The following is a 22,782-nucleotide window of genomic DNA, read 5'->3' as shown; positions in this document are numbered from 1 at the left end:
TGACACCAGGCAGACTGCAAAAATATTTGGCGCAGCTGTGATTACTCAAAACTCACTCAGGACATGTTTCCCAGTTTTTGTAAATCTGACCTTATGGGGCATATTAATCAGAGTGAAACTAGTGTTTGTCACAGTTTACCAGGGAGAAATTCTCTCTTTTCATAGCAAATTTATCAAACTGTGAAATAAGAGCTCCGCACAGTAAAATTCTGCCACCCTCTATTCATTTCTATGGGACTTTTAGAGGCATATTTAATCAATGGTTAACTCTTACTTTAACAACTTGATAAATATGCCTCTAAAAATTTCAATAGAAATAAAAAGAGAGTGGTGGAATTTTATTGTAGTGAGCTCTAATTTTACATTGTGATAAATCTGCCCTTGAGTGAGCAGGGGATTAATATGTCCCTAAATGTATAGAAACAACTGAGTACGGTAAAATGCAGCCTTTTAATCCTCTGGCTGATACGGAGATTTTCTTGCCACCCTCAACATTTGATTAACATCCATGGTCCTGCTTATAACTCACTCTTTACATTTCCCAATATTACTGTATAAGTAGCAGTCAGACAGGTCCAGGTGTGCCTTCCCTCCGCCTCCCATATTTATAGCACACTCCCTCTTTGTAAGATAGAAAGCTGCTGCTGTGCCCAGGGCACACACTGCCACCAGACTCTCCACACCTGAACAAGGCAGGGCACCCAAGGTAAGGCATCTTCTCTAAGCAATTTACATCCTGTGCTCACTAGCAGCAACATCATAATAAAAATACAAATTACTACAGGAATAAAATTCTGCATAAATTTTAATTCATTCGGGGTTAAATTTGGATTAGACTGGGTGAAATACGTTAATAGTTCTATATGAACATAAAAATGTTATTAACATTGTCATAATAATAATATTTATTATAATTAATTACAAGTTACTGGACATTTCAAGTGTTCTTGTACCCTTTCTGGGGTCTGGAGGAAAATTCAGTTTTAGGTATGAAAAAAGTCAGTATTTTTCCAGCTTCCCAGCTACTGATAAACTTCTTGGTGGCTGAAGCTTGTTGTAGTTGTGGTTAAGACTGAAAATATCTAACAGTCGTTACATAGTATAGTATGTCCTTTATCCTTTTGTCTAGGGTTTTTCCCCCAAGGGCCCATCTTACTTTTAAAGGAACAGTAACACCAAAAAATGAAAGAGCTTTAAAGTAATAAAAATATAATGCACTGTTGCCCTGCACTGGTAAAACTGGTGTGTTTGCTACAGTAACACTACTATAATTTATATAATAAGCTGCTGTGTAGCCACGGGGGCAGCCATTCAAGCTGGAAAAAAGGCACAGGTTACATAGCAGATAACAGATAAGCTCTGTAGAATACAATAGTGTTTTATCTGTTATCTGCTATGTGCCTGTGCCTTTTCTCCTTTGAATGGCTGCCTCCATGGCTACATAGCAGCTTATTTATATAAATTATAGTAGACTTTCTGAAGTAAACACACAACTTTTACCAGTGCAGGGCAACAGCACATTATATTTTAGTTACTTTTATACACTTTCATTTTTTGGTGTTACTGTTCCTTTAAGGGCCCAATTTTTCTGTACTGTTCTGTTCTGTACTGTCCGGTACTGTTAAACACAGAACATAAAAAAAGAAAAAGCGGATTAGTACCTTTGCTTCGCCCACTGACAGTTTGTTGTTTGTGTCCTATGTGTTGCTGAACGTAAGCTCCCAGCATCCTCTGACTGTAGTGCACTCTGGGAGCTGAAGGGCTGAACAGTTTAATTGCTGCAGTTTGCCAATATCTGGATAGATAAAAGGAAATATTCATTATGACTTTGAGCCCTGATGAAAAAAACTGGAAAAATGTGAATCCCAATATGTTCCAGGCAGTTATTCCCACTGACTCCATAACTGGATAGCAGCCCTATATAAATGGTGCTAAGAACCTTTTTCTATTCACCATATGAACGGATGCACTTTCACAATCACAGATGAAAGTTAAGTAATCATAGTTCAAACCCATAATCTGCTCTCTGTGCATTTGGACACTCCTAGAAACCACTTCAGTCTTTGTGTTTGTCTCTGTACAAATATTGAATGTTCTACCCCTGCTGACACTTGTGCTCCCTCTCCAAAATTCTTCCCGGTCTATAGCAACAATAAAATGGCAAGAAGAATTTATGAGACTTTATTGCCCCTGGCATTTACCAATAATTGAAGATTGCTGAGTTCATATGTAAAAAAATTGAGACACAAAAGTAAAATGTAGCAACCTTAAATACAACCTCAGATCAGTAGTAATGTTTAAATGAGCAACGTTTGGGGTGTTGATGAATTTGTTGGGTCTTAATCAAATGAAGAAATTTGTTCCCCTTGATGCTGCTGGACTACAACTCCCAGAATCCTGCAGCAAAGAATCAAGGCTCAAAGCTAATGTATTTATCTGTTGTCAGCGTGCACCTCGTTGGTACAGGTATGGGACCTGTTATCCAAAATGCTCTGCACCTGGTGTTTTTTGAATTAAGGCTCTTTCTGTGATTTGTATCTCCATACCTTAAGGGGCAGATTTACCAATGGTCATATATTTTTTTAATGATTTGTGTTTTTAAAAATCACAGTTTTTAAATACTAAAAACTGCAACCTTTTTTGCCATTAATGTAAAAATACACCATTTAAAAGCTGCTGAGGTCATGTAGAAGTCATTGGGAGCTAGCCTAGGCATTTTTTTTTGTGCTCCTTTCACTTAATGGTATCCCATTTTTTTTAGTATTTTCGGGGGGAGCTATTTGTGCTATTCGTGATGTAAAGTTCACAATTTGGCATCCGCATTTTTTTTTCTTGTTGTTGGTGTGGTTTTTAATAAATAGGGAAAGATTGTGCTTTTTTCATTTGTGAGTTTAGCCTTGGCAGATAAAACTTTTAAGACTATACAAATCAGAATTTTGATAAATCTGCCCCTAGTTCTACCAAATAATAATTTAAACATTAATTAAACCCAATAGGATTGTTTTGCCACCAACGAGGATAAATTATGTCTTAGTTTTGATGAAGTACAAGGAATTACATTTTAAATATCTGAATTATTTGATTCAAATGGAGTCTAAGGGAGATGACCTTCCTGTCATTCAGATCTTTCTGGATTATGGGTTTCCAGATAACATATCTCATACCTGTATTTACTTGTCAGAAATCATTGCATATATACCTAAACATTGTTATGAAAAATGAATTCTCATAATTGGCTTTTCACCAATGTATTTTCTTTATTTTATGATTAGTATTTGTCATAGGTCTATATGATTTTGCAATAGGATATAAATACCCCTGGATTGCAAACTAATGTAGCAGAGGCTTTTTTTTCTCTGCACATTTCAGTGCTCTTGTTTCAATCCTTGTTACATTCTTTGATTGTATACTTACCCTCTACATATCACTGCATTGTGGTATTAAAAATGTTTTTTAATGAAATCTGTAAAACTTATACATTTATACTATACTTTTGGTTTTGTAGTGGTCAGGTAACAAAGCAGTATAATCTTCATATGTTTCTCTTTCGCAGGTTGTCCTCAACTGATACCTGAATCCCACCATCATCATGTCTACCACCACCACGTCTACATGTGTTGCTAGACCCTTCAGTTACCTCTGTGACACAAATGCAGCATGGGGCATTGTGTTGGAAACCCTGGCTGCAGCCGGGATTGTGTTCAGCATTGTCCTTATGTTAGCCCTTCTCATTATGGTCCCCCGTATTGGTGATTATGCCAAGCGGGCTGTTGTTCCTGTCCAGTTCATCTTCCTCGTCGCCACATTTGGGATATTTGGCCTTACGTTTGCCTTCATTGTTGAACTGACTGACCAAACCTGCCCAACAAGGTTCTTCCTCTTTGGAGTCTTGTTTGCCATCTGCTTTTCCTGCCTATTGGCCCATGCTTCTAAGCTGGTGAAGCTTGTTCGAGGTGGACTTGGAATCTGTTGGTGGGTGATGCTGATAATGGTGCTGTTTCTGTCACTGGTGCAGGTAGTAATAGCAATTCTTTATATTGTGCTCAGTCTGGTGAGGGGCGCAACCCCTTGTTCTGTCTTCAATACAAATACCAATTATCAACAGATAAACCAAGATTTTGTACTCGTCCTCATCTATGTATATCTGCTAATGGCCATCACCCTTATTGTTTCAGTCATCAGTTTATGTGGACCATGCAAATACTGGAAGAGACATGGAGCACATATTTATGTCACAATGTTTTTATCCGTGGGCATTTGGGTGGCCTGGATCTGTATGTTACTTAGGGGAAATGTAGAACTAAATCAGGGCAATCACAACTGGGATGACCCAGTGTTAGCCATTGCTTTAGTAGCCAACGGCTGGGTTTTCCTCATGATGTATATAGTACCAGAGCTTTGTCTGATGACCCGATGCCAACCAGACACACAGAAAGACTGTGTCCAAACTCAACCCCGTCTACTTAGACAGACCATTGGAGTGGATAATCGAGTGTTCACCCATGAAAACATCAACCAAGGTTTGTACATATTTATTATTATTATCCTCTTATACTATCTGATGCTGATAGTAGTGCTGTTTCTAATTATATCCCCAAAACAATGCATACAGCCTACCTATACCTCTGCCATTACACTTACCTTTTGGCCAACACACAAACACTTTTGAAACTGCTCAGACTGCTCAATATCAGCAAAATTAGATTTTTTTTTGTGTTGGAAACTGTTTTAGATAATCTATACGAATATTAAACCCCTTGTGTAATAAAAGGCACTAAGTTTGCCCAGGTGCAGTAACTCATAGCAACCAATCAGATGCTGGGTTTTAAACACGTGACCTGTAAATACTACTTCAGTATTGGTTGCTATAGGTGATAAGAACTCTAGCACACCTTACTCCTTACATTATATGGGTTATGCTTAATGAGGGTGCATGCAATAGAATTATTAGTTGCAGAAAGGAGTTTTCAATGAAACCAGCAAACTTCAAAACAAAGTCTATGTCCCACCAGAATACAAGGGATGAATTTGATGCAATGTGGGTGTGATGGCATGGTTAGAATATAAAGTATTTATGGCACTGGAAAGAATTTGAGGAATGAACTGATAAGACAATGTGGGATAAAATGGACATGTAGATTTAGCTTTATTAATAAATCCCTATTTTTTAGGCAGAACTCTATGTTTTTACACTACAGTAATATTACAAACTGTGGGGCAAACAATGAAAAAAATTAAATAAATACAGTAATGCAGATTACATTTTGTTAGAAACAGTGTGATAGGATGATGCCATGATACACACCCGTGTATCTCGCACTCCTTATCTGTATACTTTGCTTTTGTCATCAATTCTCTATAGTTGCCAAGCTATTATACTATAACCTGAGAAGCACTTAGACACAAACCATATAAGGCAGTAATGAGGGGAATGTAAGAAGATTTGTGCACAAATAAGAAAAAATATTTGCATTTCGCATTTTTTTTTCATTTGACTGTTGCATTGCCAATTTTAATTGCACATTGCAAATGCTAAACCATGCTTAAAGATGGCATAATTGTTAGCGTCTTTTTTATTAAGAAGTTTAATTACATGTACTGTTCACTGGCACAAGCTTAAACATTCGCAATCGCTATCCTACTGTCACATGTATGGCAAAGGGTTTGCAAAAGCTATTTTACATTAGCACAATGGCAAAATTGTTCACAAGGTGAATTTTTAGTCCAAATGCGAATGTTTTTTCCGTTAGCAAACTATATTACATTCCCCGATTAGTTTCTCCAGGTGCAGTAACCCATAGCAACCAATAAGATGCTGCCTGATGATTGGTTACTATAGGTAACTAGACCTGTAGCAAACTTTGCACCTTTTGTCACATAACCCCTATCTGTAGTAGCTGTATAGATTGCATCTTGCATGTATTTGTAAATAATTTGTAAGTTGTGTTGCTGTCATCCTATCCTATCAACTATGAACTATTCAGTTATCTCGTTCTGACACTAGAAAGAATAGGCATGCTGTTTGATATAACAGTCAGGGGCGGGCCAAGCCGACGGGGCACCCTAGGCAACACGGTGGGCCAACTCCGCCCACTTCCCCGCCCCCCCCGAACGGCACATGCGCACCAAAACACAGGGGGAGGGGCAGGGGGGGCGGTGCAATTCGATCGGTCATTGCCTCCACCACTAATGTTAAGAGGCGGAGGCAATGACAAAGTAGCACTAGGGGTAGGCAGGAGAGGCTCCTGCCTGGCGCCCCTCAATCATTGCGCCCTAGGCAGCTGCCTCTTCTGCCTACCCCTAGTTCCGGCCCTGATAACAGTAGCTGTCATTCACAGGTGTCTGAGCTATTAAATGTGTGTATGGAGTGGTATTAACCCAGCAAATGTTCTATTAGCAGAGCACAGTACAGCAGCCCAATACCAATGCACACACACAGCAATTATTCCACTGTAGCACTAAATTACTGCCACCCTTAAATACTGGATATGCTGGAGTTTTGATTGCTGCTCATTCCCTTTCTCCTTACAGGACAAGACTCAGGAAGATGTTCCCCTGTTTCTTCACAGAACGATGCTACCATTGCCATGAGAGTAAGTGCAAGAATTTCTCCTAAGAGCACAACTGATGGTTCAGTTTTGAGGTGTATAAGATTAAGAATTGGAATATAAAATGCAGAGTTCTGAAATGGTAAAATTAGACTAGACACAAAAGGGGTCACTTACAAGGCCCCGGCCAGAAGTGCGGTGCAAAAGATTATGTGCCTACCCCCATGCATTTCTCATGAATACAGCACTACCAAAAGAGGCACTGCTGTATTCATGAGAGCAGCTGCAGGTCTCTGCGCTTTAAAATGGATCATAGAGACCTGCAGCACTTCAGTACAGTAGAAGGCAGGGTTCAAAACACAAACATTTGGAGAACTGCATCCATTTTTTCAATTTGCATCCTCTAAACCTCTAACAGGTCTAGAAACCCATAACAACCAGATGGGCTCACAGCAATGACAAAACTCATATATAACTATACCTGGAGCAAGTTTCACATCTCATTCCCAATGGGTTCCTCTAACCCACATACAGCCATTTATATCCATTAGTTTGCCAATGTCTCCATAAATATCTTTCTGTGCATCAGTTAAATATAGTCCAGTCTTCAGATATGTAGTATATTGTATATCAGTCCACCACACTTTGGAGTTAGACAGCTTGTGTCCAGACTAAAGGGTAAATCAAGCACAGAGTGTTCTTTGAGACTGATTACTATTTATTTTTTCATGTAATTGAACCAAGACCAGAGCTGTCAGCCAACCCTGTGTCATAAGGGATAATATAGGTCTCAAAAAGTCCTGGGGTGGATCATTATTTCTCTCATGGTTGGTTGGCAGCTCTGAGACAGAACTGGCTAAGGGGGAATAGTTCAATTTTGCTGCTATAATTCTATAATATCTCAGACTAAGTTCACATTAACTTTACACATCACTAGATTGCATATTAAGCTCCACCACTCACCTGCGCACGAGGGACAACCCACAACCACCTCTAGGCATCTACCTAGTTGCACCGGGTACAGGAGATTTAAAAATTGCGCGGGCGTTCAAAAAAGTTGCACGGGTGCTAAAAAATCAGAGTGTTCGTGTCTTGATAAATCTCCCCCAAAGTGTGGCTGCTTTTAAAAGAAATTTGATTCACTGGATTTTAATACTATCTGCTATCACTACCAATGCTTGTGTTATAAATGAATTGGTATTATAATAGAAGGCTTTAACTAGTATTCTTTTAACTCTGTTTCTCACAGGACTTAGAACAAATAAAGGATTTCAGTATACCTCGCCCACAGCAACGCCAAAACCCATACATGCAGTACCGGTCCCATGATCTGACCAGCATGTAAGTGGAAGAAGCAGAATGTGAGATGCTGCCACGTACATCCAAGGCTACCACCTCAGTCCCCCACATCCCACTGCACAGTAAGAATTTGGAAACCAGAATTTCTGGAGTGGATCCAACTACCAACACAGAAATGTTGTTGTTGTTATTATTAATAATATAGGGAAAAGACATTTAATTGCTCTCTTGCAATAGTACCTGGCAGTATATAGTAATTTATTTAGTTCTTACCACTGGCACCGAAACTACTAAAGTCTAACAATTGTTTTGCCGTAATGTTGATCTATAAAGTTGGCACATTAGATGATCTGTAAAGTAACACAATATTATTTAGCCATTTTAGGTCTGGACTGGGATTTAACATAGGCCTTGGCATTTTAAGTACACAGAGGCCCAAGCAGCCCCCCAAATAGTGACTGTCTATGGCATCCTCCAGCAGCCCCTCTGGCATTTGCCAGAACCCACAGATTGCCAGTCCAGGCCTTTATCTGCCTAGTTTGTTAGCACAGTTTAACCCCATTGAAGATTAATTCATTTTAAGGTTTCTCCCTGCCACCATTTAAAAAAAAAAATTCTACCAGAAAATATCACAACTGCTGCATCGGTACTTCAAAATATATTTCTACATCTATATGTTACATATATGCCACCTAGTGGTGATTGGTGGTGTTACAGCAGTTGCTTTCAAGGTTTGAATGCGCATCTCTGTAAACTGGTTTGCAACCACTGTTGAACTACTCATACTCATACTGTGTGTATCCATTTGTATGGTGTAAGGCCTTATGCACACCATATATTTCTGTGTATTTCTAAAACAAGTCAGTGTCTGGCAGCCCCAGACTGCCAGTCCAGGCATGGTCGGTGGATACTCCTGGTCCATGTTTGAATCAAACACAGTAAAGCTCTGTTAACCTTGGCCAAATCAGATTTAGTCTAGAAATTATAATTATTAAGCCTTGGTTTTAGAAAACAAGAAAGGATTTTCAGCATGGCACTCAGTATATAGTAAGCACAACTGGATATCACCTTAACATCTTTATTGGGCAGAAGGGCTTACATACACAAACTAAGATTGTCTTGGATGAGACTCTGTCCCCATATTCAGTAAAATACACCTATAGCGCCTAAAGAGTCTCATAGTCCTGGGAATGTTTAAAGACATTATAAAACAAGGCAATTGCCAATTGTACTTGAAATATATGTTTCTGTTAAAGGAGTGGTTCAATTTAAAGTTAATTTTTAGTACTTTATAGAATGGCCAGTGCTAGGTAACTTTTGAATTGGTCTTCATTATTTATTTTGTTATAGTTTTTGAATTATTTGCTGTCTTCTTCTAATGCCTTGCAGCTTTCAAGTAGGGGTCACAGCCAGAAAACTACTGCTCTGCGAGGCTCCAGTTTTATTGTTATTGTTACTTTTTACTACTCATTTTTCTATTTAGGTCCTATCCTATTTATAGTCTCTCATTCAAACCTCTCCCTGGTTGCTAAGGTGATTTGGACCCTAGCAACCAGAGAGCTGCTGAAATGCTAAACTGCAGAGCTGCTGAACAAAAATTGAAATAACTTAGAAACTGCAAATAATAAAAAATAAAAAACAATTGCAAATAGTCTCCAAATATTACTAAGAATGAACTCAAAGGCGAACAACCCCTTTAACTACAACTGAATCATTGGCAGCTGCTAACTGGGGCCATATTATAGTAACTTGCTCTTGAGATTATGCTCCTATATTTCCCATGATTTTGCAGCTTTTGAAAAAGTGGTGCGATACCACGAAACGCGTCAAGCGTATGGTCTTTTTCTGTATAAGCACAACATGCTTTTAAGGAGATGGAATAAAGAAATGATTTTTTAAACAGCAGTGTGGATGTTGCTCCGTACTTAGTTTTTTGGATCCATGATTGCAGGGAGTTGGCCTGGTTATGGCTGGCTTGAAGTGGAAGAGTGGTAGGGTGGCTTCAGCAAACCTAACCAAATCACAGTACTTTCTAGCTATTTACAGGGTTATTCAAGAATGCACTCTATGTACTAAGTGGGAAAAATAATCACACAATTTAATGCCTACATGTTATACAGTTATCATTTCTCCGTTCAGCTAGGCCATATCACATGGCTTGTATTTTTTTAAACATTTTAATCTATAAAATGCAATAAAGTTGATGTATGTTGAAACTATGCGTTGGTACAAGTATTCTGGTGAGAGCAGCTTACAAATATGAATAAGTCGAATAACAAATATTGGCACAATAATTACACAGAAACTGGGGCAACTCATGGAACAGTCATGGTAATTGCTGGTCCCGTGATAATGACGTACAGATACCAGAACTGGTAAAGTCACTGTGATTATGCAAACAAATATATGGTAATGTCTATAAATATGCTAATGAATGCTGAAAGGAATTGTCATACGGAGTGCGGCTTTGTTAGATTCACTTCATCTTTTCAGACAAAATGAACATTTGAAAAGGAAAATTCACCTTTAAATTCACTTTCAGTATGATGATAGTAAGTAGCATTTTCCTATTAAAGCCAGAACAAATCCTGCATTTGAGATAATGTCTATATCCATCTCTAGTTTTATCAACCCGGTCTGGTCTAGGTAACAAGTAATATCAAATTATTTTGTACCCCTTATCCGGAAACCCATTATCCAGAAAGTTCCTTATTAGAGAAAGGCCATTTTCCATAGACTCTCATTTAATCGAATAATTCATATTTGTAAAAATGATTCCCTTTATCTCTGTAATAATAAAACAGTACCTTGTACTTGAGCCCAACAAAGAAACTATTAATCCTTATTGAAGCCAAAACAATACTATTGGGTTTAATTACTGTTTAAATATATTTTTTAGTAGACTTAAGGTAGGAGATCTGAATTACAGAAAGACCCCTTATCCAGAAAACTGATTATTAGGGTCACTAAACCCCAGCAACAAATTGACTGTGTGACTTTTCATTTGATTACCTTGTTTCTCAGGCCTTCTGCTAGGCAACTTCTATTCTAAATGAGAAACTATCCCTGGCTGCTAGTGTAGTATTAACTCCTAGAGCCAGATAACAGTTTCAATTCCAACCCTGAGGGCTGCATAACAAAAAAAACATAAAATAGAAAATTAAGACCAGTTGCTAAATGTCATAGTGTTCTGATGTCTACATGGTACTAAAGGTTAATTTTAAGGTGAACATCCTCTTTTTAACCCTCTTTTATCCTGTCAATACAGTCATAATAATGTAAATATAAGCAGCATCATAAAGTATATGTAATGCTAAAATGTTTGATTATATATGTGTGTTAAATTATTTATAATGTCTTAATAAAGCAATGTATTATATACAGAGATTAGTCTTGCTGTGTAATGTGTTACTGCATAACTGCATTTGCAGAGTAAATGTGGGGTTCCACTCACTACCCCCAGGCAAGTGTATAAAATGTACATTCTAAAGTCACCAGGGGAGGTTCTTCTGCTGCCCATGAAGCAAAGGCAACTCAGCCGGACACCTCGCCGTTCCCGCCAGTGTCGGACTGAGATGGAAGGGCCCACCAGAAAACTCTGGACAATGGACCCACTCTCAAAACTTTAATTTCTCCTCTCCTCCCTCAAACTCTTTTTTATCCTAGTCTCTTTTCTTTACATACTATACTCTATTCTTCCATCCATCAAGCTTTCTTGTTCCCATACAGAAATAAGGAATGACCATGAAATAGGCTAAATAGTTAGAAGCAAAAGGGCCCACTGACACCTGGGCCCACCGGGAGTTTTCCTGGTATCCTGGTGGGCCAGTCCGACACTAATTCCCGCACATGCTGTCGACAAGGGGTGGAGATTAACAACAAGCGATGGGAGGGGTTTTAAGGGCCCGGACTGGGGTAATCCATTGAAGAGGTACGTGCCTAACACCCACCACCGTTGCACCATAGCCACATGCCTTTCCTGCCTACCTCTCTACTCTATTCCAACTGGTTTTTTTTTCAAAAAAAAAAAAACATTTTGGCACAAACAAACATTTTACACTAATTTAATGTCAAATTTGTGTTAATGCCAGTCTTTTTAATCCCCCCAAAAGCAAACTAAGTGCATGCTAAGTATAGTTAAGATGGAGAGGCATATACACACTATTGTAAAGTTGGAGATTTTTTCTGAGAAAAGCAGGCAAAATAGCACCACAGAAAAAATAAGATTGTATTCACCAAGGGATGCTTCAGTAATGGTTACTTTCATTGTCCTTCAAAGGGATTCTGTCATGAGAAAATATGTTTTATTAGTTAATAGAGCTTCTCCAGCAGAATCCTGCACTAAAATCTGTTGTTGTTTTTTTTTTTTGTTTTTTGTTTTTTTAAATAGCAAACATTTTTTTTTTTAAATTCAACATTCATAGTTTCCCAAGGGCCTTTAGCCATTTGACCAGCGCTTTGATAAGGTTCAGTCACTCTTTATTGTTGCACTGAAATGTGAAGTGATATCATCCTCCTCCCACCCCAGCAGCTGATCAGCTGAACCATCAATAGGTAACAAGATAACAACTCTCTCACACCTGCATTCAAAAAATGCTCCCTGCCCCACCTAGGGTAGTTATGATAACCACACTCAATAGTAAACAACCAACTCCAGCCATGACTCCTACTACAGCTTAGCTGATAACAGTTGCATTGTGCAGCACTGGCTCTTTCTGAAACATCAGAATCAGGCACAATGCACTGAGATGGTGCCTACACACTAACATTATAACCAATATAATTATTGGTTCAAGAATAGCATTTTAAATGTTAGAATTAATTATCTGCATGTAAACAGTGTAATTTAGTAATAAAAACAACACCATAAGAATCATGACAGAATCCCTTTAAGCTTGCCTGTTATACACTCGATATGCAAATCCCTGCGCAGAAAGCCTGTAACAGCTCTCACAAGACAATTCTCATTACCAAACAATAATGTAAGCACGCACCGCACACACGTATGCAGAAAAAAAATGCAACTGAAACATTAAAATTATTTTATTATAATATATATCGTTTGCAACTAATGTCAAAGCTTTATAAAAACCCTGCAACCCATTTACCATTACATCTGTCAAGCACTGCACATTCTGGAAAATCCCAAAGGGGTCTATCAGACTGGGTATGTATCACAAGTGGGATTGTGGAGCCTACAGCTGGCCTGGTTCATGAATCAAACTTCTCATTTCAGGTGTTCCAAATTGTTGTCAATTGTTCTTAATAAACCAGACTTCGTTACGTCTTCCATAAGGTTTCATTGGGGGGTCATAGCCACAGCACATGTAGTGGTCAGTATGATAAGAAATGTCTGGACCAAGACAAGAACGTAGTTTGGCTGCATGGGATACATAGTCTGCTTCTTTGGCGTATCCTCCAAACTGCCTATGGATACCATAGAGAACAGAAAAGAGACATGAAAAGAGTCATTTTGCAGTTCATCTAGATATAGATAACATAGATTTTGTTCATGCAAAAGATTAAACCTCTATTTCGCTGGTGCATGGCTCTTGATAAAACAGAGAGAATCTTTTGGGCGACGAAAGATGGGAACACATCACTTAAGTCTGATTACTTGAGGGTACTTCTTCAAGCCGTAATATGCCTTCTACCCAGTTTCTTTGCTTCAGTAAAGCTCAATTTTTACCAAAACTACAACTGACAGCAACTTCATAAAAGAAATAAAGGGCTATTTCCCCTTTAGATTAAGTTTTAGTCTGACATAGAAAGTTATATTCTTAGCTTTTTCTTCAGCAGCTCTCCAGTTTGGAATTTCAACAATTACAGTATCTGGTTGCTAGAGTCTTGTTTATCCTAGCAACCAGGCAGTGGTTTGAATAAGAGACTGGAATATGAATAGGAGAGGGACTAAATCAAAAGTTAAGCAATAAACAGTATCAAAAATGATAAAAAAGCAATAGTTTTTGGACTGCTGGGTCAGTGACCCCCATTTAAAAACTGGAAAGATAAAGTTGTAGGCAAAAAAATTAAAAAAGTATAAATAATAAAGACCAGTTGCAAAGCTGCTAAGTATATGATAGTCCATAACATAAAAAAAGTTATACTTAAAGATGAACATCCCCTTTTCAGAAACCTACTTTCTTGCCCTGTGCTAAGTGGAAGGCAATAACCAAACATCAGATGGTTATTTCTAGGGAAATCTCATTTAAGAGCCAAACTTTTAGTTTTTAACAAGATGTGCTAGACACTGCAGAATTGCCCTCTACACTAGTTATTTGTCCCCTATCTCAGCCCTCATATGCAACAGCAGGAAAATAGGTACCTGGTAAGTAGGGATGCACTGAATCCAGGAGTCGGTTCGGTATTCAGCCAGGATTCAGCCTTTTTCAGCAGGGTTGGGATTTGACCGAATCCACAGTCCTGGCCGAACCGAATTTAGATCTGAATTAGCATATGCTAATTAGGATTTGGAAGGGTTAAATGTTGCCACGTGAACACGGAAGTGGACATTTAACCCTTCCCAATCCGAAATAGCATATGTTAATTCGGATTCGGTATTTGGCCAAATCCCTTAGGATGGATTCAGGGGTTTGGCTGAATCCGAAAAACTGGGTTCAGTGCATCCCTACTGGTAAGTGGAGAGTCGTAGGAGCAGCCAGCCTTTAAAACCGTTGGCAACAGAATGGCCCAAAACCCTGAAACAAGCAGGCTAGCAGGAGGTTTATTTAAAGTACTTACGTGGAATAAAATGTTACACTCTCACGGTCTTCAATATGTATGGTGTCATCTGTAGGGACTGGGGGGTCTGCCTGATACTGGCTGGGAATTCGGAGCAGGACCTTTACATTGGGTTGCAAGGTCTCATTCTCTGCTGGATAACTAGTGATGACGACTGGCGATGTCATGCCCATTCCGGCATCTATTAAAATAAATAAGACATAAATTAATCTTACCACATGTTTACCATACAGGTATGGAACCTGTTATCCAGAATGCATGGGACCTGGGGTTTTCCAGATCAGGGATCTTTCCATAACTTGGATCACCATACTTTAAGTCTGCCAAAAAGCATTTAAAGGACAAGGAAAGGCTAAGTCACTTGGGGGTGCCAAAATGTTAGGCACAGTAACACCAAAAAATTTATGTTTTTTAAAGTAATAAAAATATAATTTACTATTGCCCTGCACTGGTAAAACTGGTGTGTTTGCTTCAAGGACAATACTATAGTTTATATAAATAAGCTGCTGTGTAGCCATGGGGCAGCCATTCAAGCTGATAAAAAGGAGAAAAGCCAATGATTACATAGTAAATAACACTATATAAGACACCATTGTATTCTACAGAGTTTATCTGTAAGCTACTATATAACCTGTGCATTTTCTCCTGTTGAATGGCTGCCCCCTTACACACCAGGGTACTTATATAAATTCTAGAAGTGTTTCTGAAACAAACACACATGTTTTTCCGGTGCAGGCCAGCAGTATATTATAGTTTAATTTGTTTTATATATTTTCATTTGTTGGTGTTACTGTTGCTTTAAGAATTCTACTGCTTCAACATTTACCTGAAAACTTACTTTATTACAAAATTGTTAATGAATCAGATGAATGTGAGTGCAGAACTGGACAGATGGGGTATCACCCTGACATAGTTGGCCAGCTTGAAGTATATTGCACTATATGGACAAACAATCCCTGTTTTAATAATTAGTATGAATTATTACTCACATGAATTATTGCCCAAGTACCACCATTATTATCATTATGGAAGCCCGGACTGGACTCCAGACACTCCCCAGTCCAGGGCTGCCCCTCCCCTACATGATAATAGCCACAGATTAAAGAGGAAGAAACAGGCACGGGGGGTGGAAGTCAGGAGGCTGCCCTTAAGAAGGCAAGAAGGGCCCTTGGGTTGCAACTCTAGTGGGCTCTGTACACCCCCAGTCCAATGTTGTAGACGCCTGAAGAAAGAAATTATGAATAGAAAAAAAAGAGAAAAGGTTCTGGTGTGCTTACACTTTTGGTTAGAGCCCCCTACATATTTTAGGAGCCGCAGAACAGCTTCTTTTGAGGCTTCATCAAATGGTTTCCCAGACACTTCTGTTGAGACAAATTTCCCTCCTTCATATTCTCTCTCTTCAAAAGCCACTCCATCCTGAGGACACAAATACAATTTTATATTAAATCTTAGAAATAACAGTACATGGTGATTTATACAGTCCATTGTATGCCAGTTAATGTAACTGATATAGGGCCAGATCAGTCTTACATTGCCCAAACTGGCCTATTGTACAAACTAGCAGCAACATCTACATTCCAAAGATAAGACACGGGTATATAGAGGACCCTCTGTTGTCATTTATAAGGCTATTAAAGTCAGAGAGAAGTCCTATAATGACATAAAATCACAAGTCCACCTAAAGATAAATGTACCCCACAACTTTGTTTATAAAATATACAGTATTAGAAGTCACCATGGGATTATGTGTTGCATTAAAGGGATCTAAACCCACAGATCAAACTGATGTAAACTTCAGGTTGCTTCTTTAACTTTTCTATTTTTAGTGGTTTCTGGGATATTTGCAGTTTTAGACAGCTAATAGGAGGCTTTGGGCTTAACTAAGATTCAGCAAACCCAGGGTTAAATAAATACTGAAAGAACAAGGACAGCACATAGGCAGTTAGGATTGATGACACTCTGACCTTCAATGAGAGCTGTTGATCTGAAAGCCTGTTATATAACTAAATGTACGTATACAAATTTCTTACTTCCATATGTAATGAAAAGCATGAAGTTTTCCAAGGAGCAGTAACCCACAGCAGCCAATAAGATGTTTGCTTTAAAATAGGTGACTAACAAACTGATTGGTTACTAAGGGTTACTGAACCTTGGCAAACTTTCTGCCCTTTATTACATGACCCCTTTGAGCTGCTATTATCTCAGAAACCAGTAACAACTGAAAATGATTGTAATTTGCAAAAGTTCTCAGAGGATGACTCTGAACAAGTTTATATCAATTTGCTTTTTTGTTTTGTTTTGTTTAGATACCTTTTAAGAAAATCAGGGCTTGCTGATTTCCTAGATGTCCTATATCTTGGGAGAAGGACAAAACCATGTTAGTGGTGCACACCTTTACATAATGCAAGCCATGTCCCAATGTGAGTAAATAAAGAACCTTAACTAAAGCTGGCCATACACGTGGCGATCTAACGATGTTTCGTGCGACCATCGGTCGCACGAAACATCGTCAGATCCGCCACACACAATCAGGGCTGAAACAGCAGATAAGGAGGTAGAAACAATAGGATTTCTACCTCCTTCTGCCGATTCAGCCCTGACGGCAGATTTTGGTCAGGCGCCTTCTATGGCGCCCGATCAAAATTTTCTAACCTGGCCGATCGGCGAGTCGACCGATATCAGCAGCTTCCTGCGATATCGGTCGACTCGCCGACATGCCATACACCCACCGAATATCGCACGAAACGAGGTTTCGTACGATAGTATCGGTGCGTGTATGGCCAGCTTAAATCATGTGACATATACAATCAAAAGGTAGTGTGAGATATGGAGAATTGTATTGCCCTTACCTACCAGCTATTCTACTTTCTTCCCTTACCCATCTGTTTGTGTACACCAAGGGGTGTATTTATCATGCTGTATAAAAAGTGGAGTAACACATTACCGGTGATGTTGCCAGTCAATCAGATGCTTTGCTTTGGTTTTCTGTTGAAATCTAATTGCTGATTGGTTGCCCTGGGCACCAGTAATGCTTCACTCCACTTTTTACACAGCATGGTAAATATACCCCCAAGTGATTTGCTAAAGAATACCCCAGTTTGCTTACTAAGCCCGGAGCCTTCTGCTTTCGATACGGTTGTGCAACTCCATGATTTAAGCAGTATTTCAAACTATTTGCCTCGAAGCCATGTGAGGAAGAGTTCGGATTCAGTTCCTGTGCTTAGTCATGTAATTTCTGTCACATGTCTCAATGAAACTTGTATATTATAAGAAATAATGTGCCCCCCACTGTAAAATGTGAGCATATTAAGTCACCTCGGAATTCCATGATCTGTATAAAAGCATGAGGCCTTCAGTCTTGTGTTTTTATACGTTCAAGGAACTCCTCAGTGACTGATAATATCCTTTTATTTTACAACAGGGTTACATTAACCCTGCTCCAACCTTTTGCTATATATATATTTTGATAGAAGGCTTATTTGGCTACAAAAAAGGTCAGTCGTATATTTCATTTATAACAAGAGGAGTGAGAACTAGGGTTACTGTGTGACAAGCTAGAGTTAACTCCACAAAGAGAACAGGAATTGTCATCTTCAAAACACAGTGTGTATTTGTTATCTTGGAAAACCAGTTTGCTGAGTCACATATTCTCTGCTGGGCTTGGTCTCAGGATGCAGGGCTGCTTACAGGCAAATAGAACTCCCTTTGCAACAGAGCTTGTGTCTGCACTGTGTTATAGACAAAAAACACTTGCATTATTTTTAAAATATAAAATGCTGCTGAGAGCCCTATGTTGTTGAGACATTGCCTCTCCAACGTGAGCCCATTGGGTTATTGTTGGCATCCGGGGAACTGTGGCTGCAATGTCACTGATTTACTGTGTTTTTACCCAGTGTTTGGTGCCACTACATAGAGCCCTGGTTTTTCTATTACAGGTGAGCAGGAGTAGGTAGGGTGATTGGAAAGTGGCTCTATAGACCATAAAATCTAGGTGCAGCCCAGGGCCCCAAGCAGTCTAAATCCAACGCTAAGGCATCACAGCCAATAAACCACTTGTTCTGCTGGTATTTCCCACTCCACTGGCTAATACGTTAGGTTCATGAGTGTAAGTCATGGATGTCCCTACACCCACTAACCCCCTGGCATATACCACTGGGGCAATGACACACTTAGTTCTTCCTACAGGCACTGAAATAACCGTAGGGGACACAGACCCCCCCACTGCAACAGGGGTAGGACTACAGTAATAACTATGGTAAAAACTCACTCCCACAAGTCATGCAATTCCCTTTTACCTTCACTGTAGGTGTGGGTGACAGCGGCGGTAACACCCTAGGTGCTACAGCCCTAATATGGGTAGTTGATGCTGGGAGATTACAAAGAAGCGGGAATGGTTGAACTTAATAGACAGTTGTCTTTTTTCAACCCAAATTAATTATATATCTATTATATATACATATAATATACATGATTAATAGCCTAGAAAAAATAAGCTCACTACAAGAAGGAAAAGCTAAATATACTATACAGGTTTTGTAACCAGCAATGTTATTCTGTGCTGTGTTATAACCGGTTTACAAGTGTTGGTTTAATTATTTGTCATCCCCAGAAAATCCTTTAAAAACCTACTTTAATGGGGTTTTATTGCTGTTATATGTCAATTGTGCAATATTTTTTTTACAGGGTAAACTTTGTAACATTGCTGCTTTAACCTACTTTCTACTATTTGCACAGACTGTGAAAGTAAAATTTAGCTGGAGCAGAGCACACTAACAATAGCATTGTGAATGGCTACAGGGCTAAGGATCCAAGGCCCAGTTGGCTTTGTTGTATGTATGTATGTATGTATGTATATCTTTATTTATAAAGCGCTACTTATGTACGCAGCGCTGTACAGTAGAATTCATTAATACAGACAGGGGGGTTAAAGATAATGGATAAATACAAAGTACAACAATAAATACAAATAAATACAAGGTACAGTTGCAATAAGAGTCAGAAACACAAGATGAAGGAGGTCCCTGCCCCGTAGAGCTTACAATCTATATGGGAGGGTAACTAACAGACACAAATAGGCAAATATAAGTGCTATAGGTCACAGTGGGTGACATTACAGTATAAGTGCCAGTTTCCAGATCAGGTGCTTTGTTAGATATAACGCACAGCGCTGCCATCATGATTTCCACACTCACCAAACTGTGCATGTTTCAACAATCTCCTCCACCCCGTGCTGTGACCAGGTCTGGACTGGGATTCAAATAAGCTCAAACAAATCCAAAAAATAGTGATTCTCTATGGCATCTATAGCAGTCCCTCTGGCATTTGCCAGAACCGACAGATTGCCAGCTACACACATACTACAGAGCTTCTGGGCTATAATATCTTTAGTATATGTCCACCACTTGTTACACAGACATGGACCCACAGTGTTGAACTCAGCCACAGTGATACCAGGAAAATTCCTGTTGGGCCCAGTTGTCAGTGAGCCCTCCTGCTTCTAGCCATTTGGCCTAATTCATGGTCCTTACTTATTTTTCTATGGGAACAAAGCAACTAAATATATAGAATATACAGAGACTGAGTAAGAAGTGATAAAAATAGTGTAGCCTTTGATGAATAGATACATGCATTCTATCTACTTTGAATTTGGGCAAAAAACAGTTTTCTGGTGGGCCCCTGTCATCCCAGTCAGACACTGTGGACCCAAGAGAATCTATTCTAGTAAAGTGTAATTTTTAAATATAAAACTGCTTTTTGCCCAAATGCAAAGTAGATAGAATGCATGTATCTATTCATCAAAGGTTACATGATAAGTGTGATTCTAAAATATGCTATTTCTTTTCTTAACTTTGACTCATGTCTAGTATTGGTTGCCATGGAAACTAGCGTGACATTACGGTTAATGAGTTGATATCAAATTGATGCAAGATCCTAGATTGTCTAAACTTTCAAACATTAGCAGAATGAATCAGTCGCCTTGTATGCAAGGTATAAACTTACTACATTTTAATTTGCTTTATAACAAAGTATCAGTAACAATAATCTTTTATGTTACATTACATGCATTGGCTTTACAGGGAAAATAGAGAGCTGGGCTTTATGCAATGGGAATAGAATGGCAGCTGGATAGGGACAGCACAGGGATCTGTTTCTTTCTGTGAGCCATTCCCTGCTTGTGTAATATGGAACCCAGGGGAAATGGGGCAGAGGAGAGAATATAATTGCCCCCCCCCCCCCCCCCCCCAGCTATCACTGCCTTACTAGCCTTCTGAGAGAACCACTGGGCTATATTATTATATACACAGTGCTCGGTGAGCCTGCCCAACCTGTAGCTCAGTCAGTCATTGTAGGGTGAAGCTGCTTATTAACGTTCTCTGTTACTAAACTACACCTCCCAGCATTCTGCACACACATTAGTTGGAGTTAATACAAAGATTACCAAGGTTTGCAGTGGTTATTGTTTCCCATTAGCGCACTTACTTTCTCTCCTTTGCTCACAAGTTTCCCTTCATTGTTCTCTACCCCTCCGAACAGCGAGTTCTTTATCATCCCGAACATCTTGGCGCTGCCTGTGCTGCACTTGCACCGTGTGTGGCGATCTCCCGGGCAGCTGTCAGTGTATTGTGGGTGCCCCGCCTGTTCCACTGGGTGCTGCTCCCTGCGGCCTCCCCTCCCTGCTGCCCCCACTCACACGCTAAACTGCTCCCAGTGCAACCGAGCTCCGTGTTATACAACTCGCTCTTTCGCAACCCCCTCCGGGTCTCTTCCTGTCAGGCTGGGTGGGAGGGGATTTTAAGAATTCGCCAAACAGTGGTTATTAGTGGGGTAAGATGGATACGTGCTTGTATCTAGGAGACAGGCCGTGAGGCAGGGCTGTATAGGCGGCCAGTGCAGTAGGGAATAAGGCAAACTGCTGTATGTGAGCTTCTGACAGAAGGTAGCGGGCAGGGAAAGGTATTAGCCAGTCAACATGTTTACAGGGTAACCCTTTTGAAATAAAAATAACAAAAGTGGTATAAAGGTGATACCTTTATTGGCTAACTAAGATAACCATAGCAAGCTTTCAGAACATTTTAGTTCCTTTTTCAAGCTGATAACAATGAAGCTGTGGTGCTCTCTCTATATATATATATATATATATATATATCATTCAGCTCATAGCTCAAATAACCAGGAAAAAGAAATATCTGTGTGGAAGGTGTTAACAAAGTCATATAAAGGGGGGGGGCTGCAAGGGACAAACAGATAAGGTACAAGATAATGTGCATGGCTTGATATAAATTCCCCACTTTTGTGGCCACGCTCTAATTTCCACACTCCATTTTTTTTATCTTTTAAATACTCCTTTTATATAGTTGAAATGGTGGGATCAGATGCAAAATGTGCTATACCCTCATACTGTACTACCTAAGGAAAACATTATAGCAACTCCTACATATAAAATACAAATATAGAGAGAAGACAGTCAGTTATAAGTGAGTTATAACTATATACCAGTTTTTTCCCCCATACACAGTGCCCCCAATGGCCCAATAGACAGTACCCCCCATACACAGTACCCCCCATGGAAATTGTCCCCATAGAAAGTTCCCCCATAGACAGTACCCCCATAGAATGTGCGCCCAATTGATCCCAGTGACAGTACCCCAATTGCCCCATAGACAGTAGCCCCCATACACAGTGCCCCCATAGAAAGTACCCCCATACACAATGCCCCCATAGACAGTACCCCCCATACACAGTGCCCCCATACACAGTGCCCCCATACACAGTACCCCCATACACAGTGCCCCCATACACAGTGCCCCCATACACAGTACCCCCCATACACAGTGCCCCCATACACAGTACCCCCCATACATAGTGCCCCCATACACAGTGCCCCCAATTGCCCCCATAGACGCTCCCTCTGCTTCTTCTGCAGCTCCTGCTCCTTGAGTGGGGGCGACAGGCTCTTTTATAAGGTTGCGCCCCGTGTGTACATGTGACTTCAATACGCACGGGGCACAACCTTATAAAAGGGCCTCTCGCCGCCGCACAAGGAGCCACATGAGGAGCAGGAGCCACACAAGGAGCAGGAGCGCCCAGCTCCAGCCAGGCGCATCCCGCTCTCCCGGATAGTTCAATGAATGTCCCACATTTCCATAATCTATTACAGAAATACGGTACATTCATTGAACTATCCGGGACAGCG

At 39.8% G+C, this 22,782-nt stretch overlaps 2 protein-coding genes across 2 annotated transcripts; one reads left to right on the top strand and one right to left on the bottom strand.

Moving 5' to 3' along the window:
- Positions 1–607: 607 nt before the first annotated feature.
- gprc5a (G protein-coupled receptor, class C, group 5, member A) lies at positions 608–11,234 on the top strand. The gene is made up of 4 exons (XM_002934728.5): positions 608–706; positions 3,554–4,520; positions 6,532–6,593; positions 7,798–11,234. The coding sequence occupies exons 2-4, from the start codon at positions 3,590–3,592 to the stop codon at positions 7,891–7,893; spliced, it is 1,089 nt and encodes a 362-aa protein (XP_002934774.1). The 5' UTR covers positions 608–706; positions 3,554–3,589; the 3' UTR covers positions 7,894–11,234.
- Positions 11,235–12,875: 1,641 nt separating this feature from the next.
- On the bottom strand, positions 12,876–21,333 carry hebp1 (heme binding protein 1). The gene is made up of 4 exons (NM_001004901.1): positions 21,069–21,333; positions 15,866–16,004; positions 14,589–14,769; positions 12,876–13,274 (listed from the first exon to the last, which is right to left on the bottom strand). The coding sequence occupies exons 1-4, from the start codon at positions 21,144–21,146 to the stop codon at positions 13,100–13,102; spliced, it is 573 nt and encodes a 190-aa protein (NP_001004901.1). The 5' UTR covers positions 21,147–21,333; the 3' UTR covers positions 12,876–13,099.
- Positions 21,334–22,782: the final 1,449 nt, after the last annotated feature.

This window comes from Xenopus tropicalis, chromosome 4 (assembly GCF_000004195.4).
Source record: "Xenopus tropicalis strain Nigerian chromosome 4, UCB_Xtro_10.0, whole genome shotgun sequence".
NCBI classification, from domain to species: Eukaryota; Metazoa; Chordata; class Amphibia; order Anura; family Pipidae; genus Xenopus; species Xenopus tropicalis.
Note: the sequence above shows the minus strand (reverse complement) of the source record. Positions and strands in the feature narration are given on the sequence as shown.